At 54.3% G+C, this 22,006-nt stretch overlaps 1 protein-coding gene across 1 annotated transcript; it reads right to left on the reverse strand.

Moving 5' to 3' along the window:
* Positions 1-1,538: 1,538 nt before the first annotated feature.
* LOC116937321 (dnaJ homolog subfamily B member 6-B-like) lies at positions 1,539-21,368 on the reverse strand. Its single transcript, XM_032944385.2, has 8 exons — positions 20,748-21,368; positions 9,334-9,415; positions 7,595-7,704; positions 6,694-6,750; positions 5,990-6,196; positions 5,308-5,421; positions 4,575-4,737; positions 1,539-3,799 (listed from the first exon to the last, which is right to left on the reverse strand). Exons 2-8 carry the CDS (start codon positions 9,396-9,398, stop codon positions 3,691-3,693), a joined length of 825 nt encoding a protein of 274 aa, XP_032800276.1. The 5' UTR covers positions 9,399-9,415; positions 20,748-21,368; the 3' UTR covers positions 1,539-3,690.
* Between the last annotated feature and the right edge of the window lie 638 nt (positions 21,369-22,006).

The raw sequence follows: 22,006 nt of genomic DNA on the forward strand, positions 1-22,006 counted from the left end.
GCATTTGACATCACGGGGCAAGTTTCTCGAATCCTGCCCCGCAGCCAGGGCCGGATTAAGGCACGGGCGGGAGACTTTAGGGGCTGCAGCCCAGAGGGCCTCCAGTGATTAAGCGAAGTTATTTCATTTGTGAATGCTGAATTTTATTTGTTAGCCGCGTAAAAATACATTTTGAATTTTCCTGAACTTTGTTTTCCTTTAGAAAATATTACTGGGGGCCTCACAGTAGCCTGTAGCCCAGGGGCCGACACAATCTCCATCCGGCCCTGCCCGCAGTAGCAGTAGTTGCTGCTGCTGTGTGGACATGGATAACGACCACGGTTGGTCCATCAGCGGGTCTCGTGTGCTGGGGAACAGTGCGAGGAGGCCCTTCTCTTCCGAGACGTCTTGACCCCAGCGTCCAATCGGGAGGCAAAATACCCCCCGAGAGTCGATAGCTCCCTCTGGTGGAGGCCCTCTCTATGCCGACAGCGGCGGCGTGAGCGAGCTGTTGCAGGGCTGCGCCTCTACCCGTTTATGCGCGGGAGTGGCGGTACGTTCGCTCGCGACAATCGGTGCATTCGTTCCTAAAAATGCCACTGGAAACGGTTACCGGTTTCTGACTTTGGGAACCGTTATTCGGTTCTGAAAAGCGTTACCGGTTCACAAGGTTGTCTTTTAACAAACCGAATCTCGACTGCGGAGAAGGTAGCCGGTGAGATTCATTTTCTGTTCTTTTATTTTTACAAGAGACCTCGAGCACAATCATAGTCACAAAGACCGCAAGCGATGGCGTTTTCCATCAGTCGCATTCCTTATAACCAAGCCTTTGTCACATCGAGATACGCCTCTTCAGCAAGGGAGGCTGGAGAATGAGAGATTCTCAGTTATTGAGCACAGTACTTCACCACGCTGGTGGTTAGCGTCGGCTGAAGGAGGGAAGCATAGACGGTGGGGCTATAGTGCAGTACAACAACGGATTTTGTGGCACTGTCCCTCTGCTCTCCATAACGTCGAACATAAATGTTCCAAAGATAATTCAATCGTTGTGTAATGGCTCGTTCAGCCAGACACTCACGCAACATGCGCGTCCAGCATAGCCCGCGGTGCGAGGCCGCGTTGTGTGCGTGTAGAACTTCTTTCGCACCGTACGTAGCCACCCGGCCGATGGCGTGCGGCAGGGCGCACACCGCCCTCTTTGACAAGAACCTGGGAGCAGTCGTCAGCGGTCCTCAAGCCAAACGACGGCCCTTCTTCGTAGCACAGGACCCAGATCCCTTTAAAGGACTCGCTCCCTTCACTTTATGTAAATTATAAGCACGTGGCGACGGTGAGCACGTGACGATGGTCCTCATGTCACGCTGCACGGATTGACTTCGACTCTTTATGCTCGCAGTACATGCATTGTTTACATATATGCAAATCATAGTTATCAATGGTTACACCGATCTACCACTCCTCTCACTCGCCAACCTCTGCCCTTTCATCTCGCTCTACCCAGGGAGGCAATACAGAGTTGATTTAATATTTAAAAATAAAATCACGCGGCGGCGAACAACTCAGTACGAATGAAAGTCCTTTATTTATTAACGGTTTTCTATAAAATATTCAACAAATAAAACATCCAAAACATACAGCAGTGAAACATAGGTCCTGTCGCTCATCAGACACCAGTTTCACTCAACAGATGGTAAACAAAAGAGTTACACTTCCAAACCCCCCACCCCCCAAATCTTGAGTGGTCCGGTCTGGGTAGACGCAGCACCGGGCACAGCGGCTCCCATTCAGGTCACAACCATGACATCATCTTCCAAGAAACTCCCAAGATACAAATGTCAAATATTTATATGTAACTTCACTATGCACTGAATTCGTGTAAATTCCACTTCTGAGAATTGCAAACATCAGTTCGACCAGTCACGCGTACATCGCTCCCACACGCGCAGCAAAGCGCCGTCCGCTACTCCTCCGTCCACCAGTGGTCAATTTGAAGGACCTCAGGAAGTAGTTCTGTAATAGCCACTTCGTTGGGTCGTCGCAGGGGCTATGCCGATGATTTCCACATCCGAGTGTATGCGGTTGAGAAACAGCGATCGGCGCGGCTCGTGTAACACGCGCGGCACTGCGTCCCAACGGAAGAGTTCCTTTTGGCATTAAAAGGCGAATCAAGCTTTGCGTGCAGTGTCGGTCGTGTGGTAGTAATACAAGAGAGGAGGGGGTAAGGGGTGGCTCAATATGCACCCCAAACGAAACAAAAGTCTATCGTCAAGAATTAGAGAGACGGTGCGAAGTAACATCGTGTTTGTAGCGGCAAAGGTTTTTCTCGAAAAATCACGTTTTCAGATACAACAAATTCCCGCTGCGACCATAGAACGTGCGCCCGCAAGGGGAGCGCGACCCTCTGTGTCCACCAATGGCCTCCGCCAAAGGCCTTCACCGCTTGGCGAGAGCGAGTGAACCACTCCCACCGCCACCACCACCACGGCACTGCTCACGGTATGCTCACGCAAGTGTCCGCTCGGCAGCTGTAACGGCTGGACGGAGTGTTTAACCTCACTCCGGAATGGGACGATTGGTTCGTAGTTTTAATCGGTTAGCAAAACGCATTCCTTCTCGATGTGCAAGTGGGAATATTCTAAAGCGGAGCCGCAACAGCAAAGACCGAGCGATTCCAACCACCGCCGCCCTCCCGCGGCGAGACTGGCGACACCAGTGCAGCTATAAAACATCATCAGCCACAGTGCAGCACCGCCTACAGAGGAGAGCGTGCGTACACTTCCAGTCCAACAACGGCAAGTACGCAGCAACAACAACCCCCCTTCGGTCAAATCTTATCACGAGATTACAAAATATAAATTACGTTGTACGCGTTAAGAATCGCTTAAATCAAACAAAAGTGTTACTCCTCCACGACAACACTCTAGAATTACGACGTAGGAGCTCGGGTTTGGCAAAGGACGCTCGGCGTCTGCTCGCTGTGGGGGCTGAAACGGATGTGTGCAAACCCGGTAAACATGCCAACGTTGGGCCAACGCTGGACTAACGTTGGACCAATGTTGGTCCAGGGTTCCACGTTTACTGGAAAAGGACGCAAGAACGTATTCAGCAAACGATCACTTTCAAACTTTCACCCAACGTCCGGTCGCACGTGCGCTTGAACGTCCCTTTATTGCTTTTCCCCCTGCGAGTCGGGATTGGGGGGGCAGGGGTGTCAGGCAAGCGCGTGCGTGTGTGTGCATGCGTATGTGCGCGTGTGTGCGTGTCAACGGTTTGTGTGAGCACCGTTTTGCGCCAAGTGACTGCGGCGGCAGGGGGAGAAGGGGCTGGGGGGGCACCGGCCTCGCGAGCGGACACATAGGAGTGCTCAAGGGGGGGGGGGAGGGGGGTCCCGTCACAGTGGCCACCGGTACCACCACTGCCGCAGCTTGGCTCCCAAGCGGCGCGTGGCTCTCCCCATCTCTGGTCGACTTCACGCCGGCTGCAGCGTTCCACGGCGGAGGACAGAGGATAGGTGGTGGGACGGGGGAGGGGGAAGTGCGTGCGTCTAAAACCAAAAACGAAACCGGGTCTGCGTGTCCGGATGCCCCCCCCCCCCAACCCAACTTGTTGCGCACGAGCGTCGAACGGTTCAGTCTGCGTCACGAGCCCTTGGTGCCGAGCGGCAGCCAGCCCCACCCAGCCCCGCCCCCCCGTCCCTCCTCTGCACGGCCATCACTTCTTAAACTCCAGCTTGTGCAGCTGCTCTTTGCCGTCGATCTGCACGGACTTGAGCCGCCCGTTCTCCTCCACCTCCACGCGCTCCTGCCCGTTCTCCACGATCCTGAAGGGGACACGGCCGTCAAGCACCAAGCATCATGCACCACACGCACCACTCGCAGGGGTCCCGGTGAACCGCAGAGCTCCGGGTTACATCCCATCAGATGCGAGTTACACCACTTGGTGAGCTCGGAGAAGCGCCCCCGGGGGGGCTACGCAGAGCGGCGTTTGGGGAAATGTGGGGAAGGGGGCATCTCTACGAGCGACGGGCGTAGCGGCTATGCTCTAGACACTCAACCCCAGAAGGATACCGCTGCTACAGGCTGTGTTATATTCTTTGGGTCTTTCGGTAAAGTCACGTAGAACAAAACAATTTACAATAATTTTTGTTAATTTTTATTGTGAATCTTTTTGTTCTACAAGACTTTACCGAAAGGCCTAAAGAATATGATATCCTGCAATCACGGAAGCTTTAAATCTAGGCTTTGTTATGTTCAAGTAGTGATGCTCGTGGTGTTCAATTCCCGATCACGGCTAACGTTGGTGGCGAATGATATCTGATCCAGAGTTGGATCCCCTTCAGCAACCTACATTGACCAGTGTGGTGAAGTAAGGTCAAACAACCCCAATGACACAGCACATAAAGGTCTTCATCAAGAGAATTAGATGGACAAAGGGCTGTATATTATAATTATTGTTATTATGCAGAGAGACATAGGAAGACACAGAGTGAATCAGTGGGAGGGACAGAGACGGGGACAAGAGAGACAAGAGAGACAGGGCAAGAGAGAGACAGGGCAAGAGAGAGACGTGGCGAGCGGCGGACTGGCGGCGCATACCGCTTGGTAGAGATCTTCTTGCCGTTGACCATCTTGGTCGTCGTGGAGACGGAGCGGAAGTGTGAGCCCATGCCAGCCCCCACGTCCCCGAACGTGGCCGTGGAGAATGCGGGGAACCCGACGTCGGCAAACGCGTCATCAAACGAAGAGAAGGAGGCAAAGCCTGTGGTGTGTAGGCCGAGATGGGGGGATGGGGGGGGGTTAAAAGTCGACGATGGGTGCACCGTGGACAAAGTGCGCCGTGCCACCACCGTTTCCCACCGGGAGTTCGGTGCAGAGGCGCCCTGGCTGGCCGCTCCGCTCACCGGGCGGCTGCAGGGCACTCGGGTCGCAGCGATTCCCCACGAGCCCGAAGTGCTCTTATTAATTATTTCCGCTTGTTTACCCAGGAAGCCTCGGAGAGCCTCATGACTGCTTTTGAGGTTTCTGCCAAGTTTTTGCACTTCCCGAGGCCGCGCGCCGATGTCGGGGGCCGCAGGGTTCTCAATATTTCGGACACTGCGAGACAAAGTGGCGCCCTCTACTGCACGGAACAAAGGTCACTTTGGTAGCTGCGCGGTGTCCGCTTCCAGAGGGCATTCTCCACCACAAATGGAGTGGCTGCTCTGTGCTCTTACCGGTCAGGTACGTCCAACCTCACGGGGATCCGTGATGCAGAGCAGACTTACACTTAGAACAAATTTTCCACGTGTTGCGGAGGGGGTGGCGAGGAGGGATAGAGCAGGAGGCTCACCAGGGTTGAAGGGGAAGCCCATGAATGGAGAGAAGAAGAGGTCTCTCTCCGGCCGCCGGTGCCGCTCCACTCTGCGCCGCCCGGCCCTGTGGCCCCCGAGGGCGAACGCGTCATCTGCTTGCCCGGAACGTCGTCCATGCACGGACGCACAAAGATGCATGGACAAACACGCACATGGATGAAATTACTCGGGGCGACAGGGACAACACAAACAAGTGGGGACAGAATAAACGTACGCACGCGAGGACACGAAGACTCGATCACGCGTACATCGTTTACCCACGCAGCGCGGTGAGGGAACGGAGAATTGGCGTCAGTGTTAATTTATCTTCTTGAAATAGCAGCCACGGTGATTGATTATCCAGCACTCACCGATTCACTCCAGTCACCTGCTCACCAGTGTTTGAGCCACCTCCTGATCACTCTTCTATCACTTCTACAGGCCTGGTTACGGTTCCTGGGAACGTCACATGGTCGATTCCTCCACCTGTGTTGAGGACCGTCTACCGTTTCATCTAATTTGCCACACTGTTCAACCACCACCACACTGCAGGTCACAACAACACTCACACACACACATCCACACTCGTCGTTCGTCCACTCGTCGCCATTCAATAAAACAATCGCCAAATCGCTCAGTGGAGGAAGCGCGTGACGGCGGGGTGTGGCGTGGAGGGGGCACCTTTGGGCAGGAGGTGGCCCCGGGGGAAGCACGAGGGCTCGCCAAAGAAGTCCGCAAACGGGTCGCGTCCCCCGAAGAACTCGCGGAAGATCTCCTCTGCCCTCGTGAAGGTGAACTCTCCGAAGTCGCCAAAATCGCCAAAGTCGGCGAAGTCGCGACCTCCGCGACCCGGACGTGCCCGGCCTCCCGCTCCTCCGCCAGCCCGGCCTGGGGGAAACAAATCGGGTCAGGGAGTGATGACCGGGGTCGCCACCGGGTCAACTTGGATCGCAGCTGGGTCACACAAGGCGCGGGACCCCAGATAGCCACCGGGTGACGGGGTCGCCAGGGTATGGGTCGCGAGGTTACACTTTACAGTCGCAGGGTCAAAAGTCGTGTCCACGTCTCTCGGCCACGGATCCGCCCAGCCTGCCGTAAACAATAGGTCGCGGGTCACCATCGGGTTATACGATTATGTCATTCGGCCATGACCATAGATCACAGGGTCACCAGGTCACTGCCAAAGGTTAGCAGGCTACTGGATCACCAGACAGTCGATTCGACTTGTGAGCGAAACTTGTACTGTAGGGACCTGGCCGAGTGACCGTACGAGCCGCTCAAGAATTTGGATCGGGGTCAGGGGGGGCGCGGTTGGCATGGCCCTGGCACGAGGAATTAAATGGCGAATGGGGCACCCCTCCAGCCTGGGCTCCTCCACCACTCACCCGTCGAGTTCTTCACGCCCTCTTTTCCACCCCTGTCGAACGCTTCTCGCTTGGATTCTGCGGGAGGAAAAGGGAGGGGGGTGTGATGGGTGGGCGACAGGAGGGATGACCATGGCCGAAGAATCGTTCCCCCCGCGGGCGTGGCACCGACGCCCGACCTCACCTGGGACCCGAGTCTCGTGACTCTGGGTTGCGATCCAATTCGAGAATCGACTCTCATTTTGTCGTCTTGGTTTTACCATCCTGTTGGTGGTTTTTAAGATTTTATTTTTGAGTCTGGTTTGTACAATCTCATCTGTACCTCTCCCCTCTCACTCTACCCTCCAAGCTTCTAACAAATTCTCCAATCAACCTCCAATCTGGGGCGTGGGAAGTCGCTAATTTTCAACTGATGTCCCCTGTCCCCCACGCATCCGTGCTGGTTGGCTCGTGACCACCTCCCCGCCCTTGCTCCTCTACAAACACGAGCATGCCCACGGTGTGCACAGCGTCTTGACGAATGCTCGCGCGCAGACATCGCTACCGACACCCGAACCGCATTGTGCCCTTGTGCTGCGAGCAGAGCTGCCCACACGAGACTCGCCAGGTAAAACAGAGTAAAAAACGAAAGCAATCGAGGCTCGAATCGTCACCGCGAATCGTGACGCTCCCCCCACTGGATGGACGAGAGCCAGTGCATGCCACATGGCTACTTGGCAGCGGCCGGTACACCCGGAGAGTCCGCACCGGCCAGCAGATTGACGGCTGTCTCAATCGAACGCACCTCACCTCGCTCTAAACGAGCGAGTTTAACCTGGAGTGGTTCACTCGTTCGATGCACAGGAGACGGTGAGAGCGAGAGTGCCAGAGCCACAGTCACGCACCGTCGCACGATCGGACAGCATGTCACACAGCCACTCACTGTCAGAGAGCACGTCGTACGCCTCCGCGATCTCCTTGAACTTGCGCTCAGCCATCTCCTTGTTCTCGGGGTTTTTGTCCGGGTGCCATTTGAGCGCCAGCCTGCGGTACCTGCACAGCATCATCTCGTCACCATCGTCATCATCATCACCGTAGCCGTCGCCACCATCGTCGTCGTCACCATCACCACCGTCAATGTATTTGCCAAAGGAATCAAAACCACCCTCATAATAATAACCGTCAACAGCCCTGGGAGGATTCACGCCGTTGTTCTGTACTCAAGACCCCAGGTTCCGTAGCCATTCAGCGATGCAGGCTGCGAGCTGTCGGACTGCTTTGAGGCCTCGGCGGTTCAGCGGGCTTCATGGGCAGGTGGCGGTGGACTGCGTGCGCCATCGTTTGTTCCGCTGCGCAGGGAGCAGTCTTTTTATCTTCCACCCGTGCAGGAGACGAGCGCATCGGCCGTGCGATGACGTCCCAGGGCGACGGTTGATCGCGGCGGTCCGGGGGTTTACGGGGAAGCAAGAGAGGCCAGGATGGGGCTCGCTTGGGTCTTGAAACGTGACAACGAAGTCATCGCCGTGGCAGTCTCAACGAGCACTTGGGGAGGGTCCTGCATTGAGGATGCTGGGCCATCCCCTAGAATGGGAGGTTGTCTTCGTGTGGGATAAAACCCGATTATGTGGCCAGTACCCACCAAACACACAAGGGAGTGGGGGGGGGCAACAGACAGATTCAAGAAGCCCTCTACGTAGCGCCACCTCACAGCCCGAGCTTAAAACACTTTGCCTTGACGCATGGCGTCCCTGCAGCTAGGCACTCCACGAACCGCTCGAGCCAGGCTTGGCCGAGTTTGAGATTGGGATGCGGTCGCGGCACACAGCGTTGAGAAAAGACAAGGCGCTCGTGAAATTGCTCCAAGCTGACGCGGAGCTGCTGCAATATCCACATCTCCAAGGGGCCTCTCGCTCTCCTCATTACCGCACTGCGGCTCCCATCGTGGCCCCCGCCGCAGCAACACACCGGGGTGCGAGAGAGCCGCACGTGTTCCCAAGGACGGTCTGCGGACAGCACGAATGCACTTCTGCGTGGACACGTTTCTCGTAGACTGAGACCGCATCGAGCGGAATGTAAATATTGTAGGAGCCCCTGCTGCTTGAATGGAAGACAGATATAGGGCGATCATGTCCTTGGGGTAGATGGGACCCTCGGTGCATCGCTCCATCAGATATGAACTATTTGTAACTACACATATGCACACACACACACAAAGACATACGTTTGCACACACACACACATATATATATGCAACAGCTGTTGTCCGATAATAACTGATGGTGACGTTGCCATGGTACTTGTGCCAGGCTAAGTGCACGGCGAGGCTACGTGCAGCAGTGATGGCTTCCTGGCAGGTGCCCGTGGGACAGGCGCAGGTGTTACCTTAATCACTTGTCACACACATACACACGACAAAGATCCCCTGTGTACGAATGTTGCTAGCAAGACTTTTTTTCTCCAGCGCCGGTGTGGGGGGGGGTGGAAGCCATCCTGTGGAGCCACCGTACACACGGAGGGCGCGCTTCTCCCGAAACGTGACCGCTCGCGCCAATTCATCTTGGAATTTCGCCGGTAACATTACCGCCCCCATCTTTATCCCAACTGCGTTATCGACATTGCCACGAGAGGAAGAATTCATCCGGAAGGACTCCGGCAACCCCACCCCCCTCCCCTTCTACTCACGCTTTCTTGATGTCCTCCTGCGAGGATGTGGGCTGGATGCCCAGCACCTGATAGTAGTCGCCCATCGTGCACCACCTTCCTCCTAGCGGGGGGGGGTCACAGAGGGAAAGGCCGAGCCACACGTTCGTCCACAGCTGGGGCTGCTGGGCTACCTGTGCAGGCTCGGTGGTGCGCCGAGGATTACTCCGCAGGCTGAGCGGCGGCCGCAGCTCCATGGTGCACTGCAGGGGGAGGGGCCCCCATTTCCATCGTCCTCAGCAATGTTGTAGAACTATCGTTGTTGTACAATGTTGTTGTGAGGGAGAAAGGACTCGTTCCGATATCATTCATCACCGATGTAAGCCCACGGCCGGGAATGGAACTTGGGTCGGCAGGTTCATAGCACAAGGCACTAATCACTCCACCACCCCCCATTATCGGTCTCAAATTGTCACTCAAGATTCCCGTGTGTACGCCAAGAAATGCTGCGCCGAGTTCCCGCGGAATGAAACAAGCCAGCGCACGCACGCACACAGTGAGAGGCGGTGGTGCCCCCCTACTGTGAAACACAGCACTGCCTTCCTCCGTGACGATCGCCTTGCGCCGTAGGACTGACAGCGCCGACACCAAGCAGAGTCAACGTGTTGATTGGAGGAGTTCGCTGTAGATTCACAATTTGCTCAGGGAAAGAAACGGTTGTCTTGAAGCTGAACGGTTGCGATGTGATAACCCCTGCTCACTGGGAATTTGATCGCACGATCCGTCACCTAGTAGTGTATTTAATTATACATTGTTACACTTCACGACGTGATGCTAAATTTTTTTTCCCAACTGTGGACACAAGCCTCCCTCCAGCCAGCCAAAGTTATTTTTTAAAATAGTACAATTTATAGTACAATTTAAATATTTCTAAAATAACCTCAAAATGAAAAACAAACCTCACTGTATTGTCACTAATAATTATCACCAGCACGGGGCAATTGTAACAAAAAGGATAATTTATTAGAAGAGTGATTTCAAAATTCTGCGTTGGAGCAGAATCTGTCACTGTCGGACATTATTAATCCAGCATTTCCAGGGGGTCTAATGTGCAAGTATCAGTTATTCCGTAATCTTTCACTCAATTCCCAACTTCCTCAGGTGTTTAATTTCCATTTGCAGGACCCGGAACCCAACACCCTTATTATAGACGGCACACTCCGAACACATTCACACCACGGCGACGGGGACAGCAGCACCGCCTCGAGAGACGTGTAACTCCCGGGGGTTATTGGGGTCATTCTTTGCCGAGGGTCACGGGTGTGGCTCAGGGGTCAGTTTTGCCGAGCAGGCAATTCCGTGAGCCCGAGTCCAAATCTACAAATCTAAAAACTCAAAACATTTTTTACCAGGTAAGGCCAACGGAGCTATGTAGCTCCGTGGGCCTTACTTGAAAAAAAAAGGAAAATGTAGTTATATAGAGAGAGCCATTCAAACTGCAAATATTAAGGCGTCAGGGTCGGGATCGAACCCACAACCTCCTCCATGCCAGACGAGGTAGCCACCATGGCGCCTGTGCGGCTAGTTGATGGTCTCAGCCCAATCACCAATGACTGCACACACAAAAAATATTAAGTCTGGTTCTATAACTAAATTTGGTAAAATTCCACCTCGGAAAATTAAAGCAAAATCGGTGCGACTCAATGGCACTTGAAAGTGACCTCAGGAGTAGTTCCGTGATAGCCACTTCTGCAAGTTCCAAGGGAACATTTCTCTTTACGTGACACCGATGGCACAGATCACATTAATGAAGACTTTCTTTTAATATAAAGGGCAGGGGAAAAAATATCCTCAGCCCCACCATGGTAATGTGGAATTTCCACCACTGGCTCATGAGGCGGTAACGGCGACGAGCACCGCCTGGATAATCGACTGGGCAGGGAGGCACCTTGGGGCGACACGGACGACATCATCAAAACCCTCAATCGCCCACCAAGTCTGCCCTGGCCCGATTGAACGAACACCCTTCACCTAAAATCCGCGGTAGAATTTAATCATTTACTGGACACCGCGCGTCACCAACCACCACCACGAAGCAATTCGTTTAATTCCAAAGAAGATTATCGTACTTGCAGCGAGAGAGTGCACGGGAGTGCCACCCACCGCAAAAATAAATCCCTCCACCGAGGTAGTCACCAAGTGAGCAAAACGGAGGAACACTGACGGCATCGGCCGTTGTAGGTCTCCGCTAAGCGCACACGGCTCCGTTATCTCAAACTCTGAAGGTTGGGGGGGGCCTGTGGCACTCTCTCTCTGGAGAGAGTTATACGTGGAGTTGGATCACATCATCGGCGTGCGGCGCACATCACCATGACGCGCGCCCAGTACCGTCACACCACAGAAGCTAAGCAGGTTATTAACCTGCACAGCGTTTGTAATGGGTGGGGGGGAGAGGGAAGCACAGTGCGTAGGCTACCAGTGCAATAGGCGGTGTGGGCAGCGTTACACAGCCTCGTCCCGCATTCCTCCCCCGTAGCCTTCGCACGACAGAGACCACCAAAACCGGTAACCCATCCACACAGACGCCCCCGTTCCCCCCATCAGAGCCTCTCTGCCAACTCGACCGGACTACGACACAGGCACGTTGCCTTAGCAACGGCAGCAACAGGCTCAATGAACCGGCTCAGCAAAAGCCCCAAAAACAGGAGGAATATTTCCACAAACCCAACAAATGTGTCCTCTCGTTCCCGCAGCAACCGACGTAAACGAGCGCGCGCAGAATTACTGGGCGATCGTTTCTCTTCCTCCTCCTACAGCGGCGGGGGGGGGGGGCGTTGTTTAGACGCAGCAAGACGACAACGCACGATCTGCTTACACGGCGGTGGTGGCGGCGTTCGTGGGGGGGGGGGGGGGGTTAGGGAGGAGGTCTTGAGCCGCTCAGGAAAACGTAAGTCACGGGTTTGGTCACCGCCGAGCAGCCGCCTCAATTATCCAAAATGCGATTTTATGTTGCACAATTTCACACAAATCCGTTAAAGCCAGGGCAAGCCGTCTCGCGCTGGCCGGCTCCTCTAGCGCTGGCCGACTGCCCCGATTGACGCCATAGCCAGATGGGGGGAGGGGCAGCAGGTTTATTTCGCCACCGCGCAACTCTGCCAGAAGGGAGGAGCTGGCACGCATGCCGGCCAACATCATCCATCCAGGAACTGCATATCCCCCCTCGTCATCATCCTCCACCTCGTCATAATCCTCCACCTCGTCATCATCCTCCACCTCGTCATCATCCTCCACCTCGTCATCATCCTCCACCTCGTCATCATCCTCCACCTCGTCATCATCCTGCACCTCGTCACCATCCTCCACCTCGTCACCATCCTCCACCTCGTCACCATCCTCCACCTCGTCACCGTCGTAGCGCGGGGACGCTCCAGGGACAACCTCGTCGTTACGTTTGCTGCGGCAGCGTGGGGAGCGGTTGTTGGTTGTGGGTCGTGGGAGTGGTTGGTCGGTCGTAGTGGTGGCAGGGTTGGTGGATCGCGGAGTTTGTATAGGATGTGGGATGGGTGGGTTGTGGATGGTGGTATCGAGTGGTTGTGGTTGGTGGTGGAGGGTGGTTAGATCGTGGTTGGGGTGGTGGTGACTGTAGCTACAGCGTCCAGAGCGATACTGCATTCAAGCGGCGATCACATCCCTCGTGCCGCTAGCACTCATCAACCCTTGTCGCGGCCGCACATCCTCTCCCCGTGCCTCCCCGCGCTTCTGCTGCCCAACCCGCTGGCGGAGAGCGACGGGCTCGGGATCCCCCCATGGGTGGTAGTATCGGTCAACTCCCCTCCGCCTGCCAACATTTCACCACACGGACGGGGGGCGTGCACGGGCTACCTGTGGCTCAGCGCATTGCACCTCGGACAGCCACAGCTATACGTTCCGGCCCCTCTGTCGATCCACTGCCAGACGAGGGCCTTTCCACGCCACCGTCAGTCATTTGAGCGGCAGGGTGGCAGCACAATGGTGACAATTGTGCCTCCTAGCAAGAAGTGTCCGAGTTTAATCCCCGACTGGGCTGCCCCTTTCCATGTGAGATTTGTATGGTTCTCTCCCGCCGTTCTGTGGGCGTTGCCTCCAGGTTCTCCGGTTTCCTCTCATAACTAAAATAAAACAATCTCAACCGGTATCGGCCAAACGTCCCAATGCTGAAAACTTACCTGCAAATATCTCAATTGGGATCACACACAGCAGCAGCAACAGCGCCCTCAGCTGCGAAAACTTGGCAGGACCCTCCTGAAATAGAATGCTAAGACTATGCGAGGTTTTCCTGGGAAAACAAGTGGAATAATAATAAAGATTATTGTGTTCTTTTATTTTATCAATTTATTATTTTATTCTCATTTTACGTGACTTTACCGAAAGAACCAAAGAAGAAAGATGGGGTTGTTTGCCCATAATTTACCGCACTTGCCAGCGTGGATCGAGCAGCAGGCTTACACCGCACTGCACAGGAGCTTGGCCAGTCACGAATCAGCAGTCCCAGGAAATCGTCACGGTTTGAGGGTCACTCTTCAATTGCAGAATCAATGTGATTTGCCCCCGTGGTTACATTTGGCTCCTCTAGTGGCCGCAGGGATCGCACAAACCACTACGGATCGGGGAGCAACTTGTGCCGAAAACGGGCCATGCTTTGCCTTGAAAACGACGCAACGCAGATGAACTACTTGCTGTCGAGTTTCGTTTTTTGTCCTTTCTCCGCACCTCCGATTAGCACGGTTGGCTATGTATGGTGCTGAAGTTCAACATACATGCGTACTAACCGTAAAGAAGTTCAACATACATTGGCAGGCGCATGTCCAGCCTCCGCGCAGGACCAGGGGACACAAAAGCAGCCGGGGAACTGAGGCAGCTGCACCCCCTTGGATGAAGAAAATCACGGAGGAAGGTCTCGAGGAAGGAGTCAACAGCACGGAGGGCTGCAAGAAGGATGTTACAGATCCCGGGAGCAGCAGAGGAGAATGAGCGGCCTCCCACTGAATGACGGTCGACCGAGGGCTTTGATAGAAAGAGCCTTGGATGCTGGAGCAGAGAGTGCGTTGAGGAGTGGAGTGCTATGAGAGTGGAGAGGTAGGAGAGTGTGTGGAGTGGAGGTAGTGTGAGACGGGAGGGGAAAGATGGACAGTGGAAAGTCAATGGAGAGATTGTGCAACTTTGATATTGATTGTGGATTGGACTGGGAGCCGGCATAGAGATGGGGCCACGTCTCCGACACCACTCGTCTAGCAGTGGTGCATGGACTTGAACGTCATTTAATTTTTGCGACCAAAAACAAGTCTACTGGTTTATTTCATTATTCAACAGCCACGATCTTCCCTGGTCAGCGTGCAATCAATTTGGTTTATTTTGTTAACAGTTTCTCAACTCCCTCTCGCTTTGTTGACCTTGAAGCATCGTCCACACGCACCGCACGCAACATCAATGTCGTTCCGTAACCCTGGTACTGTGCTGCCCTCGTTAGCGATGGCAGCATTCGGGCAACACCCAGAGGTTGGCAACCGTGGGGAAGGCACGGAGCCAGACGGCGATGGTTAACGAGTCTCTACGAGCGGTGCCCGGCGAGCGTGCGGAGCTGCTTAAGGTGGGGAGGACACCGAGCCAGATGGCCGCCAGTGTAATGAGACTCGGGCTGGACCTGGGAGGTCAGGTGTCGGCTATGCAACAGCTGCAGGAACTCCAGCGGGAGGGAGGAAGCAATGGCAGATTGCGCTGGCCGCGGTGACCTCTTGACCTTGTATTTGTTACGCAAATGCAGATTTTTTTTATCTTACTCTTAGCCGATTGCTATTTTATAATATTTTTTACTTGCATTTCTACGTTTCAACGTAGTTTGTTTACTTCAACATTATGCATCCGAGTGCTTTCATTACATATGATATACATTACCTATTTTAACATGCAGCCTCCAGAAATCCAAATTACGACTTTAAACTTGACATTGCTTAAAAACAACCGACTGCCGTTTGTCAGTTTACTGTTGGATGCAGGACTTTCCAAGCCATTGTTGGTCATGAGGCTTGTTTGACCATACTTCACCACGCTGGTCAGCTCGGGTTGGTGAATGGAAGGGGTGCCCATGGACAGCTTCCGATTTGGCTAGCCACTGACGTGAGCCGTGATCATTACTCACTTCTACCTCTAGGTTCCAATTTTTCTCGACCCAACGCAATCAGTGTCACTCGCGTGCGTCCCCGTTTTATCCCACAGCCCAGGTCTCACTCGCACACAGAGACGTCGCCAGACTCTCGTCTAGAAGCCGTCACACGAACCCTTCACACGCTCCGCTTCGTTTCGGCCGGCACGGAAAGTATTGCCGCGACTGGTGTGGTGAATCAAATTGAATTGCGTCGGTCGCCCACTCGGGTTTGCGGTTCGCGACTATCAAGAGCAGCACTGGCGAGCTGTGGGATGATCGAATTGAGCCGCCTAAGCCACAACATCTGGGACCAGCCGGCAGGGCGAGGCGTTGGCGCAGCGGCGATGCAGAGATTCACGGAGTAACGTCGACTGGGGCGCTTGCGCTGCATGCGTCGACGGTTCTCCAAGTCACATGCTGCACCATCGGCTGAACCTTATTTAAGTGGCTTAAAATATCTCAAAATGTAGAGGATAGCAGAGCATGGGTTATTGTTGGGTCACTCTCACCGCATGGCTGCCTTTCCACTTGTCTGTGGTTCCTAAGCGTTGTGAGATGCCATTTGAGGGGAGATTGTCAATTAGGAGACCAACCCCGCTGATAAATCCCCACGCAGTGCAATCTGCTCCCAGACTCGGCCATGCGTCGTCACCCATTAGTGGCCCCGGCAAGCGCCCCATATTTACAACCACGGCGAGACTCCGCTCTCACCAAACACAAACCACGGTGAGACTCCACTCTCACCAAACACAAACCACGGTGAGACTCCGCACTCACCAAACACAAACCACGGTGAGACTCCGCTCTCACCAAACACAAACCACGGTGAGACTCCGCTCTCACTAAACACAAACCACGGTGAGACTCCGCTCCCACCAAACACAAACCACGGTGAGACTCCGCTCTCACCAAACACAAACCACGGTGAGACTCCGCTCTCACCAAACACAAACCACGGTGAGACTCCGCTCTCACCAAACACAAACCACGGTGAGACTCCGCTCTCACCAAACACAAACCACGGTGAAACTCCACTCTCACCAAACACAATCCACGGTGAGACTCCGCTCTCACCAAACACAATCCACGGTGAGACTCCGCTCTCACCAAACACAAGCCACTGTGAGACTCCGCTCTCACCAAACACAATCCACGGCGAGACTCCGCTCACACCAAACACAAACCCATAAGGATACGTTTGCTTGGTCACTCAGCCGGGTCCACAGACTAGAGTCTGGCAGGTCTGCCGCACCCACCAGAGCCGGGCTGTAATCCGATTGCACAAGTAATCCATTACTCTACCAACTATTGTCTCCCAATGCTCCACTTAAATCTTATAGGTGGGGAGAAAAAGTCCCCCCACCCCCCTCTTTTCTCACGTGTAGCATAAGACGAGGTGATGGGCAGGGCTTTGCGATGTCATCGGCATCACCGACCACGCAAGTCGTGGATTGCTGCAGGGGGTTGCCCGCCATCGGCAATCTAATTCCGTCCCTGTTACACCTGCCCCTCCCCCCACCCCAATTCAATATCCGCCCCTGTGCCACCTCTAGTTGTTTGCGATGTGCACGGGTGAACACTCTTTGGCCTTCCGCTCCGGCCTGGAACACTTCCTGCCTCTTCCTTTCCCCTGGGGCTGCCAAGCATCGGCAGATGCACCGGGTTGCAGGGCTGTGCCCGTCATTTTACATTACAACCCGTGTGCCTGATGGTCCAGACAAGTAGGCTAAGAGACAGCCCAATCATAAAATATGAAAAAGACTTTCAACTGAATAACGAGACAAAGAAAGTCTAAGTGGGTTCACTCTGTCAAATCCAGCAAGTGCTAGAGCTCATCTCACCTTTACAGACAGCAGCCAGCGGTGGAAATTCCACCACTTCCACATTCACTAGACAGAGAAAAGTTATTTTTTTAAAAACTACTCGTGACTTCCCACACGGCGGTACTCAATGTGTGCACCACCACAGAAGAGATGAAGGACTGAGTTGACCCCTGAACCTGTATTTTAGTGCTCAAATAGTCTGATGGCGAGGCAGTCGTTGCACCTACTAGGGTACCTGCCTAGGTATGCAGATGTGTGAGAAGCGTGGGAGGTGAGTGGGTGGGTAGGCAGGCAGGCTGGCAACTGGTCAGGCAGACAAGCAGGTGGGTAGCTAAATGATTATGTGGTTAAATAAGTGTGTATATGGCCGAGTAGGTAGATTGGTGAGTAGGCAAGTGTGTAGGCAGGCTGAGAAGTAGCTGGACGAGCAGGCAAGTAGGTGAGCGAGTAACTATTTGCAAGCGTGTAGGTAAGCGAGTTGGTTAGTTCATTGGTACGTGGTTAGGGCAAGCAGACAGATAGGTAGGTGGGCAAGTAGGTAAGCGAGGACGAGGTGGGCAGGTCGGTGTCTATATATGTAGGCACTGGCAATCAGTCGTTAAACCAGATTCCCATTCAAGATTATTAGGCCGCCACGTGGCTAAATCTAGGCCACGCATATATTAATTGATCAGATCGCACTGTGCCAAGGGAGAACAGCCACATGACCATACACACAACTGCGTAGTATTCACACATGCCAATAACACAGCCACGTTTCACGCACACCAATTACAAAGATTCGCCTAAAGCCTACAAACTGTTGGTGCAAATTCTGTTAAGCGGGCACCTTTTAAAGCCGGCATGGCGCACGAGGGTGTGATGTGGTCACCACCACGCCCGAACGCATTTGTCTTACCAGTGCTGATGTTTACACACCATGCCAGGTACTCATTGAGGGCTTAGTCAACCTAAGCAAGGCTTAGTGCCAATTTCCATGAATGGGAATCAAACGGAGGTCGCCAGGATGGTATTGCAGTGCCCTACCATACAATAGTTCTCACCGGGATAAACACATTTAACTTGAATACGCACACACACACTCGTGCACACGGACAGCCCTCAAAATCAGGCAATACGTTCAGATCTATGTATTAATAGGTGCTCGCTAGCAGCACTTATGGGTTATAATACTGGCAAGTAAACACGGGGGTCCTCCTGATACGTATTCGTTTGCCTACCCGTCTTTGTCTTACTCCCAGCTCACGCAGTCATCGCCACACTATACTGAACCGTACTAAATTTAGGCCGAATGGACCTAGGGGAGGCAACAGAGAAATTGTATTCAAATTGCTGGTTAATATGAAACTAATATATTGCACTGTACACTCTACTCATTTTAGGCCGAGCTGACCTAGGGGAGGCACGGAACAATTTTTATTTAAATCGCCAGCTGTAAATTTGACACCGCAGCCAGGAGTCAGGTGACAGTGCACTGACCACACTACCACCGTTCCCAGAGCGTACAGGCCACACGTACACTCGGGTCAAAAGCTCACCAAGGCCATCGCTTCCTTCCTTCTGCCCGATCCCACAGACGTCTCAAGCCAACGTCAGCAGCCACAATCCAACCACTGCTGGACGAAAGCCTCCTCCAACGAGACGTCGCAATCGCTCACAGCGATCCGCGGGGCGCCTGCACGAGGATTCCGTCGCTCCGTCTCCCACGGCGGACGTCCGTCCCCTCGGGAGGATCTCCACCTTTGGCTGCCACTCCGTCGCTAGTCTCGACCACGTGGCCAGGCTCCACTTCCCCCAACGGCGGTCAATGGGATGGATGGCGTAGAGAGAGAGCCACGTCTCGTCAATGTGCTCCCAAGCATATAGCGGCGTAACGACACGCATGTAATTACCACATTGTTCGCAGGGCCAGCTGTCATCCACGCCCTATGTAGCTACATAGCAACACACGCTCGGTGGCTCTCACATAAGGACAGATACACATACCCCGCACGCACACACGGCCATACGGCAGCACACATGTATGCACACATGACTCACATTCCCATACATAGACTCACTCAAATACAGCATGCAAACAGAACATAGTACAACACTATATACTTACACATGCACGCATATACAGATACACAACACACAGCGCGCACACTATGTAGTCACCTAAGGCCAAAGAACCACAAAGACTCCATACAACACGCCGTACACACATGTTCATGTTAAACTTAGACTTGTCGGCGTCCATATGCAAAGCTTCCCCCGTGTAGCCCGAACAGACTGTAGGGGCAGGTGCCGTGAGCGAGAACACATGGAGGCCGGCACTGTGGCACACGAAGGGGTGGGTGGCAAAGCAGCCCGAACCAGCCGCCTTTGTCTACCCAGTGATTGACGAACCACGGGTTCCTGTCACTCGCCACGGGTTCCTGTCACTCGCCACGGGTTCCTGTCACTCGCCACGGGTTCCTGTCACTCGCCACGGGTTCCTGTCACTCGCCACGGGTTCCTGTCACTCGCCACGGGTTCCTGTCACTCGCCACGGGTTCCTGTCACTCGCCACGGGTGTTCGCCGTGACCGGGAATTGAACTCGGGGGTGACTGCGTTGCGCTAACCACTGCGCCACCGTTCCTCGCCCTCGAGATTCTAGCACACAGCCCGAATTAAATACACAGCCATGCTTCGAGACTAAGATGTTCCCGATAGCCTTTAGCATGTTGGGGCAAGTGGCTAGCTAATACCTATTAAGGCCGGAAGGGTACACGAGTGGGTGGGCAATACCGCGCCCGGCCGCCTTTGTCTCCCCAGTGGTGTTGATGTTTACACGCCGCACAGGACCGGGATTTTAGATATTCGTCACCGTTCTTGGCCGTGAGCGGGGATGGAAGTCCCATCGCCGGCTTCCGATTTCAGTGGTTAGAGCAGCGCTAAGCATTGCGCCACCGCTCCTCACATACTTATAAATAAACACACGGACAAAGACGCACACAGACACATAGACAAAGACACATACAGACACATCGACACACACATAGACAACATCCATAGACACGGATACAGACTGCGCATTGAGCAAGCGGACGAGCAGCTCGCGACGCGTACCACGTTGCACAAAGCTCCCCCGTGTAGCCTCTAACAGGCTGCCGGGGCAAGTGCCGTTCCGGTACACAGGGCTCGAAACCAGAACTACGCCCGGCCGCCTTTGTCTCCCCTCCCCCCAGCGACGGTGTTTATTTACTACACACCGCACCTGGTACGGTACTCGTTTTAACGTCCGAGTCGACCTACGTGCAGAACGTCACACGCAGGCGGCAATGCTCCGTCACTCCCCGACGTGGCTGAGTGGTGTTCCACTCGTAAACTACCTACGGAGTGAGGTGTACACGCACGTAGGAAACACGGCGGATGGAGTGCGCACAACCTCGTCCGTCCCACCTCGTCGCCCCATTCATTCCCCTACCTCGGTCGGTCTCCCAGCAGCGCAGCAGCAGCAGCCCTCAGCTCGTGGCCGCTCCTCGTCGGCAAGTTCCGTCAACACGAGCCGCTTCGACAATCTCCGCCGACACTCGCCGAAATTATCACGAAGGCGTTCGGCAATTTCCGGAGGAGATGGCCGAGCTGCGCCCGAAAGGCGTTCGGCAATCTCCGTCAACGCTCGGCGGGTTTCACACGAAGGCGTTCGGTAATTTCCGTAAGAGCTGGCCGAGCTGCACCCGAAGAGCGTTCGGCAATCTCCGCCAACGCTCGGCGGGTTTAACACGAAGGCGTTCGGAAATTTCCGGAGGAGTTCGCCGAGCTACACCCGAAAGACGTTCGGCAATCTCCGTAAACACTCCGGCTGGTTCAAGACGAAGGCGTTCGGCAATTTCCGGAGGAGCTCTCCGATATTCCTTGCGATTACGTTTGACTGCCAATCTCAGCTTTACAATCGCTTTGCTCTCCCGAAAGGGCGGTTCGGCAACGTTCGGTAATCTCCGGCCGTGCGCCCGTCGAGTTACGTCGCGCTCGCGAAAGGCGGTTCGGAAATGCTCGTGTGTCACGCGCCGAGTCGCGGCCCGAAGGCGTTCGGCGATTTCCGGCAGCGCTCCCGCCGAGCTGACTCGAGGGTGTTCGGCAATTTCCGCGCGTGGGGCTGTGGGGCTTGGACCAACAGGGAGGAGCAATCATGATGATGTATTTATCCTGGAGGAATCCGATGAGCTATAAAGCTCTTTTTAGCATAGGTTTCAGTGGAGGCTGGTCGAAACGTAACAACAAATAATACAAAATACGACATGAGTACAAATTATGGATAAACAAATCACTTTAAAACCCTACAAATAAAACAAAAAAATGTGTTTAACTTGCGAGGTGAGGCCCACTGAATAATGATGAGGTGGGGCGCTGGTTGAATGTCGGGGTCGGGCGGTTCGCGTTGGGATGGACCGGGGTTGGTCGATCCCCGCATGCCTCACTCGCTTTGTATCGTGGCCACCATGCTAAACTTATTGCAATGATTTCGCCGTCAGCCGTGATCGACCTGCTGTTTGATGATGGATGGCCTCTTCCACATCGTCACATCGCCACACGGTTGCTGTGATGCCACGCGACCTGATTCCACCGCTCCATCTCCGCGGAAGATGTGAGCCCTCGGGAGAGCCCTCGAGGGCTGCCCACTCCGCCGTCACGAGTCGCGACTCCACGGGCCCGCTAGTGACATCGTCTACTCAGCCAAGGACG

Source organism: Petromyzon marinus, chromosome 4 (genome assembly GCF_048934315.1).
Source record: "Petromyzon marinus isolate PM22_M1 ecotype Great Lakes invasive population chromosome 4, UKy_Petmar_22M1.pri1.0, whole genome shotgun sequence".
Taxonomy (NCBI): Eukaryota; Metazoa; Chordata; class Hyperoartia; order Petromyzontiformes; family Petromyzontidae; genus Petromyzon; species Petromyzon marinus.